We start from the raw sequence: 21,404 nt of genomic DNA, 5'->3' as shown, positions 1-21,404 counted from the left end.
CTGGACTGCAAGAGTTTCAAGATATTAATTTTTAATGTGTCCGACGAAATGCATCGGTGTTCCAGTTACTTTTGTGCTTCAATGCATAAAACAGCAGTTTCTTTAAAAGAAGTAGCGCAAGTAATCGTGATTATGACGCCACTGTCATGTCATTGTCGTCAGATAATGCGTCGTCAATCGACATACATTGCTCACCATGCATTCTTTATCATACCGTCGACGTGATGCTGTCGTTGTTTCCATCGTGGTCATTCTAGCTCAGCTCCGTCATCGAATCCTCGTCATACCGTGCCGTCGTTATCCCAGTGTCGTCATGTTGTCGTTGTCATATGTCGCCTTCCTTGTTACATCAACGTCAATCCTTCCTCGTAGTTCCATCGCTGTCACTGCGTCCTTGTCATACGGTCATCGTTATTCGGTCGTGGTCACGGCCGACCCTGGCGAGCGTCATATAACAAGGTGGGACGATCCTGGAGACAGTGTATGTCGCATAAAGCGGAAAATGGAAATCCCAGAATGACCACTACAGATTCTATATGTAGGCGTCTTCAGCAATATGGTGTTCCCCTATGTTACTTTAATCGTGGTCGCATTAACGTAAACAAATTGTGAGATGGCTTCTCCAGGGTTTTCAATTTTATATACGTCTTTCTTTTTGCTAAATTCAGGCATATTTGTTTTCTTTTATTTACACCTTTAAGTTTCTATCTATATGTATACGCTTCCCCTTTTATCCCTGTCATTACTATTATACCCCAGTGCAGGCAAACATAAACCAATTAAACCAATATGAGCCCTTATTTAATGCTCAAGTTGACCGGGACTGAATAATTTGCCCCGAACCGGGACAAAAAGCGGCCCTACAGCTTAGAAGCGTTTTATTGAAGAACACTTCAGTCTGAACGACATAAGTGACGCCGTGCCAAGTGAACGTTTTTACTACCTCCTCAAGAACGTTGCCTTCACTGAATCGCAGACTAGCAAAGAATGGGTTACTGCATTTCATTTGAGGACTACGTTGGTACATGCATTGAAAAATCCAGTTCAGTCCGCAGTAATCACCTTTCATCTACAAATGCATGGTGAAACCAGCATATCATGTTTTTCTGCCCTGAACAAACATCCACACGTACACATAATGACCACTGCACTACCTCAATGTTGTCAGCAGTCCACAAAGAAAATATTAGGGTGCCTCGATGTGCGCGCTCCCCTCCGCCGCTGTGCGGGCGCGCGCATCGAGGCACCCTAAAAATATGCGAAAATGCTACAACCTGCTGCTGATTTGAGGTAACTCAATAGAAGCGAAACAACCAAGAGAAATGCGAAGGTTGACTGCCTCCCCTCCCTCCTCAAAAAAGATAGAAAATAAAAAGCATTAAAGGGGTGCAGGCATAACATTTTTGAAGTTGTAGACGCTCTACAACTTGCTTCTTGCTTGGGAAGTCTGAAGGTTGGGAAACACTTGTGTTTCAATCTGATACTAAAGTTGTTCTCGAAACACTGGTCTTCACTTCATCAACATTCTCGTGACGTTGTGACGCGGGGCAAAATTTGCTTACATCGTGTAGCAATAAGGCTAAGTATGACTACATTATACACACAAAAATTATGCGTGGCTCTGCTATCGCAAACATCAGAGACCAGTGGAGCTGGGGGAATGCCAGTAAAGTAGTGCCAAACCGCACACAAGACACACGAGCGCCGCAACGCGTCCCTACGGCGTCCGCGATGAGCGGTGGGCGAGAACATCGAGGCACCCTGCTAAGCCTAGCAGCCGCCGGAGAACGCACCTCCTCCCTCGCCTGACCCCCCTGCCTCGCGCGCCGCAGGAGAGGGCACGCATCCGGGCCGCGTCCCTCGCTAGGCTCCACCCACCCTCACCGCGTCGCTATGCTGCGCGATGCTATTTTTATACGCTGCTTTCGCTTTTTCTCAGCTCTCTCGCCCCAGCTCGGCGAAGCTGCGCACGTCAATAGAAACCCAGCGAGCTTCTAACAGCTCCACTGTAAAAATGAGTGCTGTACACATTTCTTCTGGTTGCGATCCCTGTGGCTGTTACACGCGAGTACAGCCAGAAGTAACACACCCACAGCACGTATTGTCTTATGAGCAATTTTGCCATACTGAAGTGTGCCAGTGCATATGATAACATCCTGATGCATCAAGCTGCTGGTTACCTAAACCAGAGCTGGTTGGTACAAGGAAGTACTATTATGGGAATTTATTTAAGGAAAATGTCATGTCAGTAGTCCTAAGTGCCTGCCAATCAATTACCAGAATTCTTCTTGTGGTAAATACAGCTGCTGCATTTACAAGAATCCTGGCGAGTCTGACAGCCCTCTGTCAGTACAAGTGAATTGGCCATGTTGAGCTTCACAAAGCATGACATGTTTATTTACAGTGAAATACATTGTGTTGTGCAAACATCACAACTGCGGCGAGGAACAAAGGCACTCCAGTACAGACTGCTCTGCCTGTCCATGCATTCACAAAAACAAGAAGAGATGCACAGCTTAAATATTGTAAGGCACTGCAGCGTTCCACATTTGAGTTCTGAAAGCAACAAGTTTATGCACTTCATTTGGTGGCAAGAAATGAATTACATAATAAAATTATACATAAAAGGTGACGATCGAAAAGAGTATGTGGTTCTCCTGCTGCCACATGTATATCAAAGAGTATCTGTACTGTAAGATTCAAAATTTGAGCTTTTTCACATTTTTTGTGGCTTCACAAGTCAATATATTACAAATTTAAATCAAATGCCCGAGTACCTAGAGAATTCCTCCAAACCTCTCATAAATTCACCATGAACAAGTTGGGTGTATCACTCACTGTGAAAGTGCTATAAACTAAAGTTCTAAGGTAGACCTTAGCACAATACTTTTCTGCATAAATCATATGGCAAAAATTTTTCCCGATAGTCGTCACCAATTGGCAAAAATAAAGCCAATGCAACACCATGCAGTGATATAAACTAAACCCTTTCAGCACACCTGTGATATAAATTTTCACAAATGTTTATTAAACCTTTCTCAAATTTTTAAATGTATGCCCCCCAAGCACACCTAGCAAATAAAAGTTAACTATGCAAGTTGTATAAGGCAGGGACAAAGGGAACATGCCTCACTGTGTAAACTTTCTATAGAGTAAAACAGGTGGTTGCAGGTATCACTATTTCTCAAAGTCTCGTTATGTCCTTTTTACAATGAACTGTACTGGTTCTGTTTAAGTTGTTCATTATGGTCTGAGGGTGAGGCAGGTGACCACCGAAATAAATGTCTTCGCACTTTTTATTTTTTCAATAAGTGCTTTTCTTATGAAATGCGCCCCAATATACCCATTTTGTACCTTATGCATGGGCAATGATGAGAGACACAGAGTAAAGATCAAAACTGTAAAAGTTGACACACATAAAAACAGTGACGTCCCCCCATGAGTTGGTTAAAATGACAAAAAAAATAATAGTAAAATAAAGGAACGATTATGTACAAAACTGCACACACAAAAAGACAAAGTAAAAGCAATAGCAGAGCCTTTCAAATGGCTAGTGCCACCGTGATCTACAGCTGACAAGGATTTGAACACTACGAGGAAACCAAACAGCACCGGAGAAAAAGAGCATAACGACATGGCAACAGCACTGGAGCGCGAAACATTATATAGTACTAGGTGGTACTGCTGAAGCTCTGTGCACCAATATTAGATGAGTACTGAAATACCCTGACGGCATTTGAACATGCAACAGCTTTGAAGTAGAGCCCGCATTAGAATGAGATGAACAAGACCGTCATTATTACCTTGGTGCTGTCCAAATTGTGACCAGTAGTACCTATATGTGTCTCAACATTATTGAAGACAGGCCATCAAAAGGAAGCAAAATGAAATGAGCACAATCTCAACTGCGACAGCATATTAAGTAGTTTACCAGTTCTTGTGCATTTTCTCAATCAATATTGCAAGGAGCTATCAAGAACACACTGATAAATTAGGCACACAGAAGGGCCACAGATCAGTATATAAACATTTTATATACTAACGATGCAATTTTCTGTCCCTAACAAGGACAGCACGAGCAGGCATATTTTTTCATGTGCAGTACGAAGGATCTCTCTTGTGCAAAACAGGGTATTGGGCAAGATTTATAGGCAAGTCTGGCAAGTTCATAATGATTCACTTAGAACCTTGTGCACTAGACAATCATGTGCACTTTGAGATCTTTTCCCCTAGAGTTTTGCTGCAGTCTTCTGCAACAGGCAATTAACTCGTCACTAACATGAACAGAATGAGGCATTTGTTTGCAGGAAATGGCTATGACTGTCAGTACCAACCACTATAAGCTCAATATGCCTGCGTAGTCATGATGGTACAACAAATTGTGAAGCAAAGCTTATGACAAAAAAGCACCTGTTTGAATAGGGCAGAATGTGGCGTTATTTCAGGCAGAAGGGTACTTTTGATGGCAAGCAGAAATTTTTACTGCCTAACACAGTCGCCTCAGTAAAAAAAAAAAAGAACAAGAAAACCAAGTCGAACTGGGCACACCATTTGGTACTAGAGGCCAATGCCATCTGAAGTGAAAACAGTCGCTTCTCTCATGGGCAATTTACCACTTAAATTTGAGTAGTTAGTAAGTTAAGACCACATTGCTCACCAAATGATACAGCTGGTGAAGTTGCAACTACTGAAAACTACATTTTGCTAATTAGACTCTCATAACTGAAGTTGGTTGGTTTCTAGGCGAGATGACATCGTGAATAGACAGTGTGCCATGGTCAAGAATGAGAACAACTGACAGCCCAACCTGTACAATGCATGTACGTCACTCCGTTACTCGTGGCCTTTAATAAATGTACACAATCTAACCGCGTGGCACACTTCAAGATTTGAAAACTGATGCTGGTGTTAGTCCTGTGATGATGACCGAATAAATGAACCAGATGAAGCAAGATGCCAGAGGCTTGCCAGCTATGAATGAACAGGAACACAGCAGATGAAAGTGTTCCGGTAGCAAGTAAGGGAGCACCAGTTAAAGCGTAAATGCTACTGCAAACCATCGTTCAAGGCACAGTTTGGCAAGTATAATGAAGTAATAGCCTTAACATCAAGCTCACTTTTTCTTTACAATAACAAATAATTGGTAAATACTATGCTTTTGCTGCATCGATTAAAAAACAACTGCAGAATGAGATGACTACAGTACGCAAGATGATGTCAGATCATGGCCTTTCAGTGATTACTTTCAAGTTAAAATAAAAATGCTAACAGCTTGAGCTACTCAAGAGTATCGCGTGCTTTCACTGAGCATGAGTGTAGTAACAATCTTTCTACCTTTGTTAAAAAGAACATCCAGCACAAGCCAACAAGAGCCAAGTGGCAAGAAGTTTGGCCCCCATAAAAATGTCTTGCACAAGCACTATGGTGGCATATCTCTCCTGATGCAGCACCCTAAATGGCATAATAAAAACATGTCAATGAAGGTCAAGCAACTAGAGAACAAAGTTGAAACCCAGGGCACGGAGAACACTCACTTTGAGCAAAAACACAAGGAGCAAAAGAGGCACTGCCAGAGCTTTAACGCCAGTTTCTTGCAGCCACTGCGCGGTGCGCATTGCCTCTTGCACCAAAAATGTGTTCGTGACAGCACGGATGCGGCTGTTCTGTCAGACTCAACAATTGCGAACTTGTTGCAAATGGGCTAAGCCCATCACGAGCTGCCGCCAAATGTTCTTGCACTTGTGTTTCTGTCCCTGGCACTGGACACTCAAAAGTGTTGAAGCGTGATCCTTAAGAGCCGATTTCTACACGCATTGAAGACGCTAGATGTAGCCGTTCTCCCAGACTCAACAATTGCGAACTTGCTGCGAGCAGGCAAAGCTCATCACGAGCCGCCGCCGATTGTTCTTGCACTTGTGTTTTCATTACTAGCACTGCGCACTTGGAGGTGTTGAAGCGTGAAGGCTGATCCTTAGGATCCTCAGGAGCTGGTTTCTAGATGCATTAAAAACGTTAACATCACTGGGTTGCCTCAGCACAGCTGGCTCCATTCTTTCTGCTTTGACTCGCGAAGCACACCTGCTGCCGACGGCCAGTTTCGTTCGTCGTGCGGCAACATGCACACACACACGCACACACACCATATTGTTTTCCAGGCACATTGTGGTCAGAGTCTGCCAGATGCTGATGACCGCACAGCCAACTCTGCAGGCACTCACGTGTGTCCGCACGTGCTCAGCTGCAGCACAACAATCCTCCAAGCTGCGTGGATGCTTACACGATTATTTCCCGCACAATGCGTCGGTTCCTAGAGTTTGGAGTGGAGTAGCCGGATTCAAGGCTTTCATCAAAGGACAATGAGATCTGCGGGTTCTTGTCTTCGTCGCCCATGGTGGCATAGGGATCTGGAAGTCCACTAACGTCATAGTAGGGGGAGTCTGAAAGGTGAAACCAAGAGATAATTGGCAATTAGAAGCAGCTTCCATAATCTTCGTCAGAACACGACCAGAAGTTTGTATACCTCTGTTTGTAGCGATTGTAGGCTGTATCAGCACCACTCACTATTATTATTCCAACAGATGCCCAATTTTTTCCAAAAAAATATTTTTCAAAAGCCAGAATATGATTACTGAGCAGTGCAATCTTCTTTTAACAAGATTTAAAAATCCCACAAAGATCTTTGCCATAACTGTTATAGAGTGTATCAGGGTTGACAGTGTACACATTGAATATATCATCTTGTAGAGAAAACCTTTTGACAACAATTAAGGACAACCATTTGTCATTAAAGCAGACAGCACTGCATCTAATAGGTGATAGATATACACATTGTTATGCATATATATATTTTCTGCAAAGGCAGTACAAAAGTTGGTAGCACTAGATTAGCTTTTAAATAGAAAAAGATATTTTGGTACTATGCCATTAATTTCACACATGGCTATGAGAGGGATGCCTCAGAGAACCTGGACACTCACGCAAATGTTCCCTGTTCTTGAGATTCATGACGTCCTCGTTAAGGCCTTGGTAATCATCTGGGTAGTAGTAACCAGACGGCATGCGGGCATCATAGGGCTGGTATGATGCTTCCGGCGGAGTAGACATCTCTCCCTGGCCTCCCTTTACCCAGAGATCACCAGCACCATCACTGCCATTGCCACTGTGCACTCCATCCAGCATGTCCGCTGATCCGTAAAGCATACCTGCAATGCACAAACATGCTTATTAGATAGTAAGGAATTTACTGCCACAACATGATCGCGGAAGGGGAGGACATAAAGATATAACGAGTGCCTTAAGCACAAGGCTTCATAAAGCTCCAGTAGAGGGGCAAGACAGTGCACAGCAGTAAAGCAGGAGACACACAATACGATTTGGCACTGGATACAGCATTTGGTGTGCCTAACTGGCAACTGATGCAGAGGCATTTTGTCATTCTGTAAAGCTGGATAGGATGTCCCATATATGACAAACTGGGCCTATTTTCGTCATTCAGCCTGTCCAACAACTGCACCGTCATTTGACCACAGACAATGACGCCATGATTCACGCTAGTTCACTGTACCCACCCGCGGCGTCATAAAAATTGGCTACAATTTGTTTCTGACATGAAATAGTTACTATTTGAATAAAGGTATCTCAAAGTGTTCCTGTTCCGCAAAGCACCCAGTACTGAGCCACTATCAAGATAAGGAGTCCCAATGCAAGGAAATTTCACAAATGGACAGCACACACCGATAATCTCAGCGAGGCCGCTTGCTTCACTTGCATGTTAGCTCTTCGCATTGATAGCAGTGAGAAAACCCCTCGTATTTAACTACGTGCAGCATAAGTGTACAAATTTTTATTGTGTTGGCAAAGATAAGTGCTCTTTGATGAGCTTGGGCTGGATTGCAAGGGCTAGATTGCAAGGGCTGGATTGCAAGCGCCGTCAGCTACAGCATTCGGTGAGCTAGGCCTACCAGACCTATCGCTGGTTGTCAGTGGAACCACCAGTCAACAGCGTGCCATTGTGAAGTGTTTTTTGCTTATGCAATGATGCTTGTATAGACATTGTTCGTGTAAAACGAAGCAACATTGTGCAAAGTTGTTTGTTTTGCACTTCTTGACAAGGATATGAAGTCTTCCGAGCGTGAATGCCACAGGGTTAGATCTGGGCTGAGCCTACGTGTTGCTTGCTCATTTGGACGCTCGTCCCATGCGTCCTGAATTGTCATGTGCTGCATGCCGGAGCATACAGAGCCGCATGTTGAATGTGGCACTCATTTCGATTGCTACAATTAGCATTACGAAAGCACTCCTTCTAAAATCCAAAAGTGTCATCTTCTTTTAGACCATGGCAGCCCATGTGGATTACAACAGCTCATACATTCGCTAATGCTAATCTTGCACTCACAAGCCTCAGCTGCTAAAGGCTTGTGTTCCTGTAACACCAGGTTATGCTACAGATATCCCATCCCTCAGTTCTGCACTCCTATGCCAATTTCGACATCAAAATACACTAGCACATTGTGTCGCAAGGTACACAAATTACTTGCCTTTAAAAATTTTTGACATTGAAAACAATACATCAGGCAGAGTTTCAAGGCAGCTGTCAATAGTAAAGTATAGTATGGTATAGTATAGTAGGGTATGGTATAGTATAATATAGTATAGTACAATATAGTACAGTAAACTATAGTATAGTATAGTGTGGTAAACACAAGCTGTTGCAAATGGCATGCAACTTAGAAGGTGCCTGTGCTATACACTTATGCTTAAGTACAGTAGCAAGATAACCATCCACAGGCCAAGAATAGAATGTTGAGGAAATAGTGAGATATTCAGAAATTACAAAAATTTCCCATTTCACAAGAATGATGAAATTGGTGAACTAGCAGCCTCAAAGCCAAACAAAGGTTCTGAACCAATTGCTACACGGCGAACTGCAAGAATGTGATGGACAACTGGAAAGAACAAAAATGTGCAAGCTTTTGTGTGCTCTCTTACCATTGGACGTTATCTGGTTTCCTGCATGTCCATTGGCCATGTGTGGGGAGCTACCAATGCTGCCAGCATAGATGGTGTGCTTGCTCATGTCGTCGACGTTTGTGTCCAGCCCCTTGCCCACATCTTCATGATAATAAGGTCCACTGATAACCTTTGGTCTCGCACTGTAATGCACCAAAGACAACTAGTATGAACAAGAGCATCCCCCTGGCAACTACAATCAACTGTGACATAGGCAAAGTTTTTCAAATGACACCAGCTAGCTTAAGTGACTTTTCATCCTATTTTTACAATTGCCATAAGCAGTTAGGACTGCTACGCTCACCAAAAGGCGAGCTGTGAGCCATTAGGAATCATCTATAATCTAGTAAATAATAATAATAATAATAATAATAATAATAATAATAATAATAATAATAATAATAATAATAATAATAATAATAATAATAATTAATGTGTATGAAAACATATCAAAGTACTACAACAAAATAACAGAGAGAACAAATGACAGTATTTTTCATAGCCGTCCGAATATTTTGGCAATTTTGGAACCACCATGTATATGAAAGCATGCAAAGTAAATAGCGAACTTACTTTTGGACTTCTGATTCATAATCCTTCTTGTTTACTGCAATGTAACAAAGGAAACCACATTAATGAACTGCAATGTACACAGTACAAACAAACTAAAAGGGAAAAGAAGAATTATTACGAAGTATGTACAGTAGACATATTGGCAGTACATATAGTAGGCAGTAGACATATAGTGGTAAATAATGTGGAGTGAGTATTAGCTTGTCTACATGATGTAGGTGGAGATCCGCAAATACATGTATAAATCTAGAAGCAGCATTTACCCACATCAGAAGCTGGTCACTTTTCAAGTGTCTTAAAAAAAAGAGTTCAGTAAGAGCTATACAGCGAAATGTAATTTGCAGCATAGCTGTTACTTTTTGTTGTTTACTCCTAATCGTAATGAACGACCAATTCACTCTTATTCGTAAAATATATTATTTCTGTGCTTATCTCTATGGTGCTAATTAACTATGCCCCGCATGCTCTCAGCTAAGGTGGGTCATACCAGTGTTGCCTAAATCCACTTCCCTTTCCTCCTATCCACCAACGCACTGTATAAAGATCAGAGATGCATCCTTTACCAAATAATTCTAGCTTTCCTGTGTTGAAGGTGTTCATAGTGTCAGGTAACTGGAGGCTCACTACAAGCAATTCTGCCATGATGCATAAAATGGGCAGTCATGGAGGAATGAAACAGAAGTGGGGTGACTGAAGCGTGAATGCAAAGAAATGCGAGATGTCTATTGATTGATTTCCACATAAAGTTGTAATTATTCTCGTGCTGTGACAAACAGTAAATGGATATATTGAAATTTTGATAAACCATAATTTTCTATTTTGTTGTTCTCACTTTACTTTTTGCCCATGATAATGCAGGTCTTTCCTGTAGAATGGAAACTATATCTTTGTGAAACGTTAATAGGCATGAGAACAGTTTTGTACAATATATTTGCAACAGACACGAGGAATGTCTTTCGATGTACTGCAGACCACGACTAACACTCCAGTGAGCCAATGGAGCAAATTTCGAGAAAGAGCTCCAATGGTGGACATGTTGTGGGTCTCTCTCTCTCTCTCTCTCTCTCTCTCTCTCTCTCATGTAATACACATCATTGACTCACCTTTGCTGGCTTTTCTCTTCCAGCAGCAGCACACAAACACAACCACAAGGAGGAAGAACAGCCCTGCCGCCACAGCAACGATGATAACAACATTCATGGTCTTTATGGTCACAGGGGCACCCACTGGATGTAGACTGCCCTCCGTAGTCATGGAGAACTCTGCAAGGGTATAAAAAAAAGTGAGTTTACAACAGGCACTTTGTTTGCATATGGTTTAAACAAATCAGTTCAGTCCACCATTCGTTATCAGCAACACATTTTGATCTAGGATATACAAAAGTTTACCATAGCAGGGCCACCACAAGAATCTGGAATTGTTGCCTAATCTGGCCACACAACTTCTTGCTGTGCTTGATCTAAAATGTTTCTCACCAACATTGGCATGTAACAAATATATGCTTATAACAAACTTTGGATATCTAAAGAAGGCATTTGTGTGTCAGATATGACTTCACTATATAACTAAGTGCAGCAGCTGTTTCAAACAAACACTTGTGGCTAAAGTTCGCAGGGGTGCGGCCACCGCATAAGTGTGGCATTGCTGCCGCAGTCTGGCCATGCAACTTCTCAAGGAGGAGGTTTTTCTCTGCTTGCCACGCACACCAATGCAGTCTACGAATCTGAATTCCAGGTCGCAAGGCCAAGCTTTGTGGCAATTAAGCTTTATTGCAAGCTCCCACTCACCGTCAAAAGGTTCGGCCAGACGCTCGTCTCCACACCATGAAGCATTGCTCTGAAGGCAGAGGAGCACACGGATGTCCACGAGGGCGGCGGCATTGGCAACTTCCAGAGAAATCTGGGGACGGTCTACTTCCACCTCAGCCAGAGGCATCCACTGCTCCTGGCCACGGGCGCGACCTTCTACCCTCGCCAAAAGCCGCTCTGTGTTCAGTTCAACGGTGAAGTAGACACGGCCCGTCTCTTGATCGTATTGGGCAGAGAGTGGTCGGGGCATGTCTAAAAAAGTGGGGGAGAATTTGACATGATTAGCCCACGCAGGGACAGAGAAAGAGACAGACCAAATGATTCAACTCAATATGACACACAACACAGTTTGAACAATGGGCCCCATGTGTTTTGAATTGTAAAATATCCAAGGAAAGCTATTGCTTGAGGAAAATAGAACAAGCCCAAATAATTTCGACGGTAAGCTGAATTGCACTGGCACGTCATGGAAACTAGCTAATGAATATAGAAATGAAGGGCGCCATGAACAAGAGGGCATCATATTGTGAATTTTTCTCAGCTTCAGCTTTTCTCTTACACAGTATCAAGATAACGACCATGCATGAGGGCAGCTACACGTTCTATTCTTCTTTTAAATAAGAAACTGCATAAAAATTAGTACAGTAGATTTCTGTTAATTCGACACCGGTTAATTCGATTTCTCGAGTGATTCGATCGCGGCCGGCGCACATGCATTTCTACGAGCCCAAACTTTCGTTATTTCAATCCTAAAATTAACTTTTGCAGGGTAGTTTGAGCTTGACCAGTCAGCACACATGCGCCTGACCCATATGGTGACCCGGATAGTGACCCCTCTAGTAGCAGCATTCATTTCGGTGGAGCTTAGAGGGCAGTGAATGCTTTGAACACACTTGATCGCTTGTCAAAACGCTTGCTTTCAGAAGATTTTCGAGGAAGAATTTTCCCTAGCAAAATTTTCAAGCAATAACTATAGCTTATAGCAATAACTATATTTACCTGATTTTAACATGTTCACTTCTTTTCTTTTTGTTTTCAAAGAAAATTGGGCTGAAAATCGGTCAAGAATTCAAAACCGCCTTTGCAACGTTCGTATGCTTTACCGCATAATGTAAACGTAGTGCGGCGAAGCTAACATTAGAAACAATGTGGCGAAGTTTACTTTTAAGAACTGGCCGCCATTGTGCAACAATATTTCTTGATAAAAATCGTGTGCACGTTAGGTTGATACTTTGTTTAGGAGCTTTAATGTCATTTCTGCATTAGGGTTCTACTTTGGACACATGAAAAGTGGGCGTGCGTTTGATTCGGGGGCGTGTTAGAGTTGGGCAGCTACTGCCAAATGAATCACTGGTGTGTTCTGGCAGTTTTTTCTGCATCTTGCTTAATTCGACCCGTTGGATAATTCGATAAATTTCGCCAGTCCCATCTGAGTCGAATTAACGGAAGTCGACTGCAGCGGGCAAGGCGAAGCTAAAGTGCCTAGTTATAACTCAGTCTTGTCAGTCTACCCTCAGATTTCAGATTGTATAAGCTAAACATAGCAACAAGACATAAGTTCACATAAGCTTGCACAAGTATAACTTCTCTATTTAATAAGTTGCAGAGAAGATACATCTGCAACAAAACACTCATTAAATTAACATATAAAACATAAATAGTACAATCTAGTCAGTGAATGACCTTGCAATGTGCAAGTACAGTGAGAGATGAGAAATGCCTGCGATACTTACCTTTGAGGTTAACCTTTGTTTGCACTGTAATCTCTTCAGAGTATGAGCTGAATCCTCTTGCATTAACCGCCACAACCTTCATTACATACTCGGACTTCGGCTCCAAACCTGTAAGACATAACACCATTACCAAATCTGAAAAATTTACAGCATATAAGGAAGATTTCAAGTGTACAACAACATAGGTATAGTCACTGTAAGAGAGACCCAATACAGGCAAGAAATGTGGTAAACATGCAAAATTAAACATGGATAATTTATAACTCCAACTGGATATCCAAGTAAATCTTAAAATTTAAGTCAACCAGCCATGTTCTATAACGCACTGCAAAACTGCTTTGTTCAAACAACATTTTCTGTTTATTCAAACCTGGTGCCTCCTAAGGCAAAAAAGCACTCAAGTGATATTGAATCCACAGCCGAAGAAGTCCAATGCAAAGACATCCATAAGGAAATGAAGCATAGAACTATGGCTCAAATAGAAGATTTCTTACTGTAATCTTGTGCACTGACTGGGCAATCATCTAGGGACCACTATAATAGAATGTGCTGACTTCAGAATGACACATTTGTTTAAAAATATTTTTTGTTAGCTTTACGCAAGTAGGCCCAAGGTGACCTGGACTTTTGTAGAAAGAAGTTAAAAGGTACTTCACTTGTAAATTTGGCTTGACATTATAAAGTATTGCACTGCTCTGGATTTAATTTCCTTCAGTTCTCTACCTCTCAAACTTGAGATAGTCCAAGCGAAAATGTGTGTCCCGAAGGGGTTTGAAATATTATTAAAAGGTTAACTACACAAGTGTGAAACTTTTCTTATTATGTAAGTGGCCCAAAGCTTTCTCACCAGTTATAGTACAAGGGTTGTGAGATCGGCAGGACTCGTTCTTTGTCTGTCCACTGGCAACATTGGAGTAAGTGACGACAAATTCTGTGTTGCTGAAACCTCCATTGAATCCTTCTGTCCACTGCAATGTGACCTTGTCAGAGTCGCTGCTTACAGCCACAAGACGTCCCGGTTGGTCAGGTGCACCTGCAACAGGCAGAATACACACACCACGTCAGAACAAGAGCTATCTGTACACACTGTGTAAATGATTGTGGTGCAATCTTTGACACTATACCAAAGAGAAATTCAGGGACAAGTAAGTGAAAGATACCATTCCACAGTGAAGTATGTTATGTTTGTGAGAATACAAATTTTTGTTTACCGAATAGTACAGTGAACCCACTTATAACAATATTCAATCGCCCAAAAAATTCCATTGTTATAACCGGGTTGCATGAAAAAATCAAAATAGTGGGATGGCAGAGTTGATATGATAAAACAATATAGGCAGGGAGGACAATGCCCCTCCCCACCACCTTCCTCCGCCTGGCTGCTGATTGTGTTCCTCATTTAACTGCTTCCTGGGCGCTCTGATTGCGTGCAACAAGCCGCGGCTGTCGGCGTTAAAGAATGACACTGCTATAACAACTGCAAAGAGGTGTCACGGGTAGAAAGCGATGTGCGAGCACTGCCGAGGCATCACCTTGGTGGCCCCAAAAGGGGCCTTTTAAAAATTGCAAGAAGGCTGCTGCAGCAGCCTGTCAGCTTGAGAAATCCAGAAGAAATGCCAAGGAGAGATCGCCACAAGCATCTCGCCACGTACTTCTCACTGGCTTGCACGAGGAAAGCCTGTGTCCATCAGCCATGCATGCTTTATGCGAAGCTTGCCGCCATCTTTCTCCAAGGCATCTAAGCGCTCCACGTAGTGCAGCGGAAGGTTCCTCGCAAAAATGAAGCCCCAGAGGGACTGAATGATGCCAGGCCTCCTATGAGGACAATGTTGAGGCAGCCTACCATACCGCATCATTGCTGCCGTCATCGCCATCACTATCCGATGCAAACACGTTTTTGATGATCGTCTTATCGGTTAGAAGCACTTAGTTTCTAAATCTATAGCCGTGCGCTTTCTTTTCACCAGCAATGGCATGCCTTGACGATGATCAGCGAGCAGATCAGCCATCTTCCGTTTCGACGGCGAGTCCAGCGAAGTTAAGAAACGGGGGAGGGCCAGGAACGGCTATACAACCAAGAAAAACTAATGCGAGCGATTAAGCTGTTCGCAGAACTGCACTGAATGAGGAGCCAGCGAGCAACATGCGAGCAATCTGCTTGAGGCCCAGTTGGCGCGGTCCATTTGTGTTTCGGAGGGTGGGGCAGCGTAGAGCTATGGGAGCAGCCCATTCATGTTCGGAGGGGTGGAAGGGCGACGGGAGAGAGTCGTACCGAGATGGCTGGAAAATGAGTGTGCAGCGGGTGTTACAGCAGTGGTCCATCGTGCAGCAGCTCGAATTTCTTGTTTTCTTTTTTTCTTTTCAAGGATTTCACATTTCACTACCTTTTGGCTCGGACACCCAGCAGCCAGACTTCATCATTATAACCGATAATGCGGCATCAGGGCATTGTAGTAAACAGGTTATTTCACCATGAAAAACATACAAAAGTCGACGATGTGGCAGCTTCTTATTGTTATAACCGATATATTGTTAAAACTGGTATCAACTTAAGTGGGTTCAACTGTAGGACAAATCACGAGATTAGTGAAAGTAGTCTTTGTTTGTAAATGATGCAAATGATGCACATGTAAAACTGCCTATTTCAGCAAAAGCTAGGACAAAGTTTACTATATTTAAATAGTAACAGATAGTGACTGCCTCAATATGTTGTCAGCCACAAGCCTTGAGGCAGACCAGAGAGGAGTCATGTGTGGTTTGCAAGGCCTCCCAGGTTGCAAAGTACATTCCTCACATAATCGCACATCTTTGTACACAGGAAACTAAACAGCGCAATGCACATATTCAAACTTTTGAGGCGCAATGTAGCTCATCGAATTTATCAAATGCCACAATCTACTCACTCTTCTTGACGAGCTTGAGTATTGTCCGTTGAACATCCCCGACCTGGTTCCAGGCACGGCAGGTGTAGTCACCATAGTCACTCTCCTTGACGTCTGCCACTGACAAGGCACCAGTGTAGAGGTCATCCCCATCATCAGTCACATTAGTGGCATAGTTGGCGTAGCGTTCAAGGATGCGACCCTTGAAGACCCATTCAAAAGTTGGCTCGGGGTAGGCCTGCATCTGGCAACGTAACACGGCCATGTCGCCAGGGTCGAAGGCCACTCGATTGTAGGTGTGCCTCACTTGAGGAGGGTCTGTGGGAAACAAAAACCGTGAGTCTTTCATGCACAATGGTAAAAAAAGATGCTTTCTGTTATTTTAGGATAACGCGTCTACTTTATAAGTCCCTTGCACAAAAAGTCCTGGTGAAGCAGTCACATAGAACAAAGCCCAGATTTGTCAACTATGCAGAACTGTGAGGCATTCATGCAACTGCTGTTTTATCTCTCAGACACCACCCACATGTAACACACAGTTTCATGAAACCTTGTACGAGCACAAATGCATGCATATTCTATCAAGCTCAATGGCATCAGAACAGCTATCACCTTGACATAGAAAACACAGGGTGCACATTCTGAGGACTGATTAAGTATGTTGCACATATATATTTTGAGTACCCAGCATATGTATGTAGCATGAGAGTTAACCACGTTATAAGCGAGACCAACAAGAACTGCGTTATCGCACTGATCAAGTGGGCTGACCATTGATGCTAATTACACATGAACACTAACACAGAACACCACTAGTCGAGAGAAAAACTCACGTTCAATCCTAAGCATCATCTCAGATTTGGCAGCGCCACCAAAGCCATTGTCGAATAGGCAGGCATATCTTCCTCTATCTTCAGGGGTGAGAGGCCGCTGAAATGTAAGCGTGCTTTGAACTGAGAAGACCTCGTTGTCCTCAATGTTCTCAATAGTCTTGATTTCAAAGCCAGACTCGGGGTTCATATGTAGTTCCTTGTCTCGGTGAGTCCAGTGAACTTGTGGCTTGGGCTTTCCACGGGCACGACAAGTGACTGACTGGCTCTGGTCGCCCGCTTTGCGGATGATTTGAGGCCTCAGAGGCACCACGATAGTAGCTGCTTCTGCAAATTTTCAAAAGAGAGGAAAAAAGTCAGTTCGCATACTGTCCGGTTTATCAAAGCCAAATCAAATTTAAAAATGCCTCTAATCAGTGATACCAATTTAGCACTTCAATGACAGCCATCACAGCAACCAGAATTTCGAGACAATATGAAACAACGAACAATCTTCAAAACTGTTGCTGTTACGCACTTCCGCAATAATGTGCTATCTTGAAACTTGACAGTGATGAGGTTAAGAGAAAGACACCTTACATATCATAAAATGCACTAAATCTAGAAGCCTGTATATCTTCTGATTTTGAAAAGGCTGGCCAGTCCTGGGGGGGGGGGGGGGGAAGGCAGCCCACATCCATGCCTACCTAGCTAGCTGGAAGACCTGAAATACAGCCTGAAGAAAGAAGAAAGACATGAAAAGTATTTCTCACCATTGACTGCCAGGTAGACTGATGCAATGGATCCCTTTCCCAGTCCATTGTGTGGCTGGCAGAAATACCGTCCCTCATGGCTGCTGTGCACCGAGAGGAAGCTGTGGTTGGACCGGTGGCCAAGGTCAATGTGCTCCTGACCCTCACGCCACCAGCGGTACTCAGGACGTGGCCAGCCAGGAGGACGGGCACCACACGTCAGCACAAAAGGGCGGCCGGCCACAGCCGTGGGGCCTTGAGGAGTGATCTCTGCCTCTCCAGGTTTGTCTGATAGGGTAAACAAAGTAGCACATTTGAGCGATTCGTTTTTGTCTTTGACTTGAACAGACAAAAAGCGGAGTGATCTGGAAATGGTGCAGCTTGTTGAAACTTTGTAGGCTAGTTTCAAATTGATGCCACATGGAGATTGGGATGTTAAGGTTACCTAAAAAGGGGATAAAATTGTAACACTTCTGAACATTAGTGCACTTTATCACTTGTGCTGACAACTGCATTACACTGTCCAGTAGCAATGTAGCATATTTGTGAGATGCAAATTAAGCTTGCCCTCAACGTCTGCCTGAAAAAAACTGCTTTCTAGAAAGCGAAGCATATAGCATATTAATGTCGGACATCACTGCTGATCTTGCAAATGTTCTGCAATTTAATCTTTTTTTTTATTATTTACGGCTTAAAAATAAAATGGTCAACAAGACAATTTGAGAAATAAGAAAAGAGTGATTTAAAATATTTTCTCTTTATCATATTATGTGTCAGAACGAGAACTGTATTCCTGATTTCAATATAATCAAAATGAGAACTGCATTCCTGATTTCAAAATTTACGAATCTGTTGTTAGCTTCCACTTACGTCGCACATGCAACACAACCGAGTCGTTGCCGACCACCTCGGTATGGATGGCAGTTGCGGAGGGTCGCATGATGACTGTGGCCTGGCATATGTAGGTACCGGCATCCTCAGCAGTGACACGGTCCAAACGCAGTGTGTCCCCCTGGAGGGTGAACTGACCATCCCCTTGCTTGGTCCACAAGATGGAGTGTGGCTCGGGGTTAGAGGCAACATTACACTTGATGGCCACATTTTCTCCTTGTGCAGCTTCCTGCTCCGGTAGCACATTCACACGGGGTCCGTCTGTGGCAATAAAGAAAAGAAGCAGTGTATCAGAGGCATGTCATACAACAAGATAATGGAATGCAGAAGTGCATAAAGTATGACAAATTCCAGTAAAAAAAAAAATTGTACACTCTTATTCGGTTGAACAACTGACTGTAATGAACTTTAGCACGACTAGGTCCGACTGAATCAAAGAAGTCAAATACAAGCAACAGTTCCAATAGTCACACTTCTCATTGTATACAAAGGATCCACACTTTTGCTGAAGTTCGACACTTTCATGAATAGTGTATCAGCTCCTACATTAACATCTGTAAATACTGGACGAAGATTATACAAAGTCTATGCAATAAATAAATATTACTCGAAGGTCACAAGGACGTATCCAAACAACCCACATAAGAAAGACTAAAATGTTACAAAGAGGGATCAGGTGTACTTCAAATGTATTTATGGTGCCAGATGCAGCAGACAAGGTGGGAGATAGCTGGCACATGAATCAGCAGAAAAATTTTCAATCATGATTATCTTGCTCGTGTCATTTATTTCTTCATCACAACAAATGTCTGAAACTGAATATACAGAAGTAACCGCAGTGGTACATAGTGCAGCACCTTTATTTACAACCTAGAGCAAGTAGTTTTCCATCTATAAGAAAATACACCTGTGCCCATGTTAATCTATAAACATGCTGAAAAAGAAGCACGAATACTCACACAGCACACTAAGATGCAGCTCTGCTTGTGAAGGTTGCAGGATTCCATTGTCAGCAACACAGGCATAGTCACCACTGTCTTCAGGAGTCACAGATGGAATTGTATGGTTGTACGTATTTGACAGCAGCTGGCCTCGCTTCATCCACCGCACAGACCGCACCGGAGGATTGGCCAGCACAGAGCAGGTCAACATGGCATCAGAGCCCACCATGACATTCAGTGGGTTGTAGGGGCCGACCGTTATCTTGGGTGCATCTGTGCAAAAGAAGACACAATTTTTATTATAGTAACAGCTAAATGCATAAAGGCACCTAACAAGAACAACAGATTCAAGTGAACATGCATGAACTAAATAAAGTCTGACCTGCTAATTACTTCCTGTGTTGCAGTGTCATTTGATTTACTAGGGGTAATCATTGCAACTCTCTGTTAAATCATTTTTCCAAACATCATACATAAGCATATCCTGCGCTTGGTGATCTGCATGTAGCACATGGTTCAGTCATGCAAGTGTGTGCATACAGTTAACAGCATGAATGGCTCAAAAACAAACTTGATTAAAGTTAGCAATGCACACTGCTTTCATTAAAACGGAACAGTCTGACTTGTAAACCACATTTTTGAGTCTTCATGGACTCAATACAGTATGCCCACTCTGCTTGTGCCTAAGTACAGAGAGCTGACCCGCTCTGTGGGTACGCAAAATGGACTAAAAAAGTAGTCGACTAATGGATGAGCATTTTACTCCCACAAAGGGAGCTTCCAGGATGCTCTCAGAGTTAGCGGCTCAGGTGGTGGGCCATTTCTTGTATGCATGCCATCCCCCCTCCCACCAAACAAGAGAGAGAGAGAGAAACTTTCATGCAGAGTAGCCTGCGCGCAGCAACTCACAGTGGACGCGGATGGCGGTGCGCGCCTCGTATGCGCTTCCCTGCGGCATGGCGCGGTTGGTGACGCGGCAGCGGAACTCGGCGCCGTCGTCCTCGCGTCCGGGCGTCAGCGTCAGCACCGCGGCCGTCGGCCGGTCCCGGGCGCCGCCCCGGGTCAGCGCCGACGGCAGCCGCTCGTCGCCGCGGAACCACTCGACGTCGGGGTCTGGGCTGCCGCCCTCGCTGGCGCACGTCAGCGCCAGGGGCTCGGCCTCGCGCGCCGTCGGGCTCGACGGCGTGATGCGCGGCTCGCCCGGCGCGATGAGCACGGTCACCTCGTACGCGGCGTTGTGCACGTCGGCGCCGCTGCCGCCTTCCTTGAGCTTGCACTCGAAGTGGCCGTTGTCCTTGTCGTACTGGGCGCGCGAGATGAGCAGGTCGTAGCGTCCCTCGGCGGGGTAGTACTCGACGCTGTAATGCGAGTCCAGCGCGCTACCGCTGATGGCCGCGTTGTCCTTGCCGTGCCGGTTGGTGCGGAACCAATAGTAGAGCAGGTTGCGGCTCGCCAGCGCCGGGTTGAAGTGGCACGAGAGCCTCAGGCTCTCGCCCTCGACGACGTCCCGCCCTTCGGGCTCCAGGGGCGTGCTCCTGCTCGACCGCGCCGCCAGCAGCACGGCCAGGACTGCGAAAGAGACAGAACATACGAGCGGTGAAGCTAGAGGCAAACGTGATGTACTACACAATGTGGAGCGCACATCGCGCAACAGCGGAGTTTCCCTTATTTTCCCAGCCGAGCTTAAGAGAGTTTTTGTGAGAAAATGATGCACGGAACGGTCAATGCATTTCGCCTCGAGCACGTGCGAAGCTTGAGCTGAAGCTCGAGCTCTCGCTCCCTGTTCCTCGATGCATTGGTAAGAACGTTGGATCGCCACAACGTGAAATCGAAGGTTTGTCCGTGGTTCAAATTACAAAATAGTACCGGACTGGTTGCATATCACAAGAGAAGCTTGTTGACGGCATGGCACGCCCTGCTGGCATTTGCATATTCAAACTCGCCCCAGGAAATAGATGAACAGAAAATAAAGGCAGAGAGGACAGCATAATGGCGCACTTAAGTAT

General features: G+C 44.0%; 1 protein-coding gene across 1 annotated transcript in view; it reads right to left on the bottom strand.

The window, feature by feature from the left end:
* Positions 1 to 2,369: 2,369 nt before the first annotated feature.
* LOC142582961 (cell adhesion molecule DSCAML1-like) overlaps positions 2,370 to 21,404 on the bottom strand; it is a 159,219-nt gene continuing 140,184 nt past the window's right edge. The window contains exons 2-15 of the mRNA XM_075693128.1: positions 20,308 to 20,967; positions 19,417 to 19,671; positions 18,437 to 18,718; positions 17,588 to 17,854; positions 16,839 to 17,162; positions 16,027 to 16,323; positions 13,971 to 14,156; positions 13,124 to 13,231; positions 11,370 to 11,642; positions 10,686 to 10,844; positions 9,583 to 9,616; positions 8,989 to 9,152; positions 6,978 to 7,202; positions 2,370 to 6,437 (exon numbers count right to left, since the gene is read on the bottom strand). Coding sequence (XP_075549243.1) covers positions 6,274 to 6,437; positions 6,978 to 7,202; positions 8,989 to 9,152; positions 9,583 to 9,616; positions 10,686 to 10,844; positions 11,370 to 11,642; positions 13,124 to 13,231; positions 13,971 to 14,156; positions 16,027 to 16,323; positions 16,839 to 17,162; positions 17,588 to 17,854; positions 18,437 to 18,718; positions 19,417 to 19,671; positions 20,308 to 20,967 — 3,398 coding nt within the window. The 3' untranslated portion in view covers positions 2,370 to 6,273. The remainder of the gene's footprint in view (positions 6,438 to 6,977; positions 7,203 to 8,988; positions 9,153 to 9,582; positions 9,617 to 10,685; positions 10,845 to 11,369; positions 11,643 to 13,123; positions 13,232 to 13,970; positions 14,157 to 16,026; positions 16,324 to 16,838; positions 17,163 to 17,587; positions 17,855 to 18,436; positions 18,719 to 19,416; positions 19,672 to 20,307; positions 20,968 to 21,404) is intronic.

Source organism: Dermacentor variabilis, chromosome 5, assembly GCF_050947875.1.
Source record: "Dermacentor variabilis isolate Ectoservices chromosome 5, ASM5094787v1, whole genome shotgun sequence".
NCBI lineage: Eukaryota > Metazoa > Arthropoda > Arachnida > Ixodida > Ixodidae > Dermacentor > Dermacentor variabilis.
The sequence above is the reverse complement of the archived record's forward strand: the minus strand, read 5'-3'. Positions and strand labels throughout refer to the sequence as shown.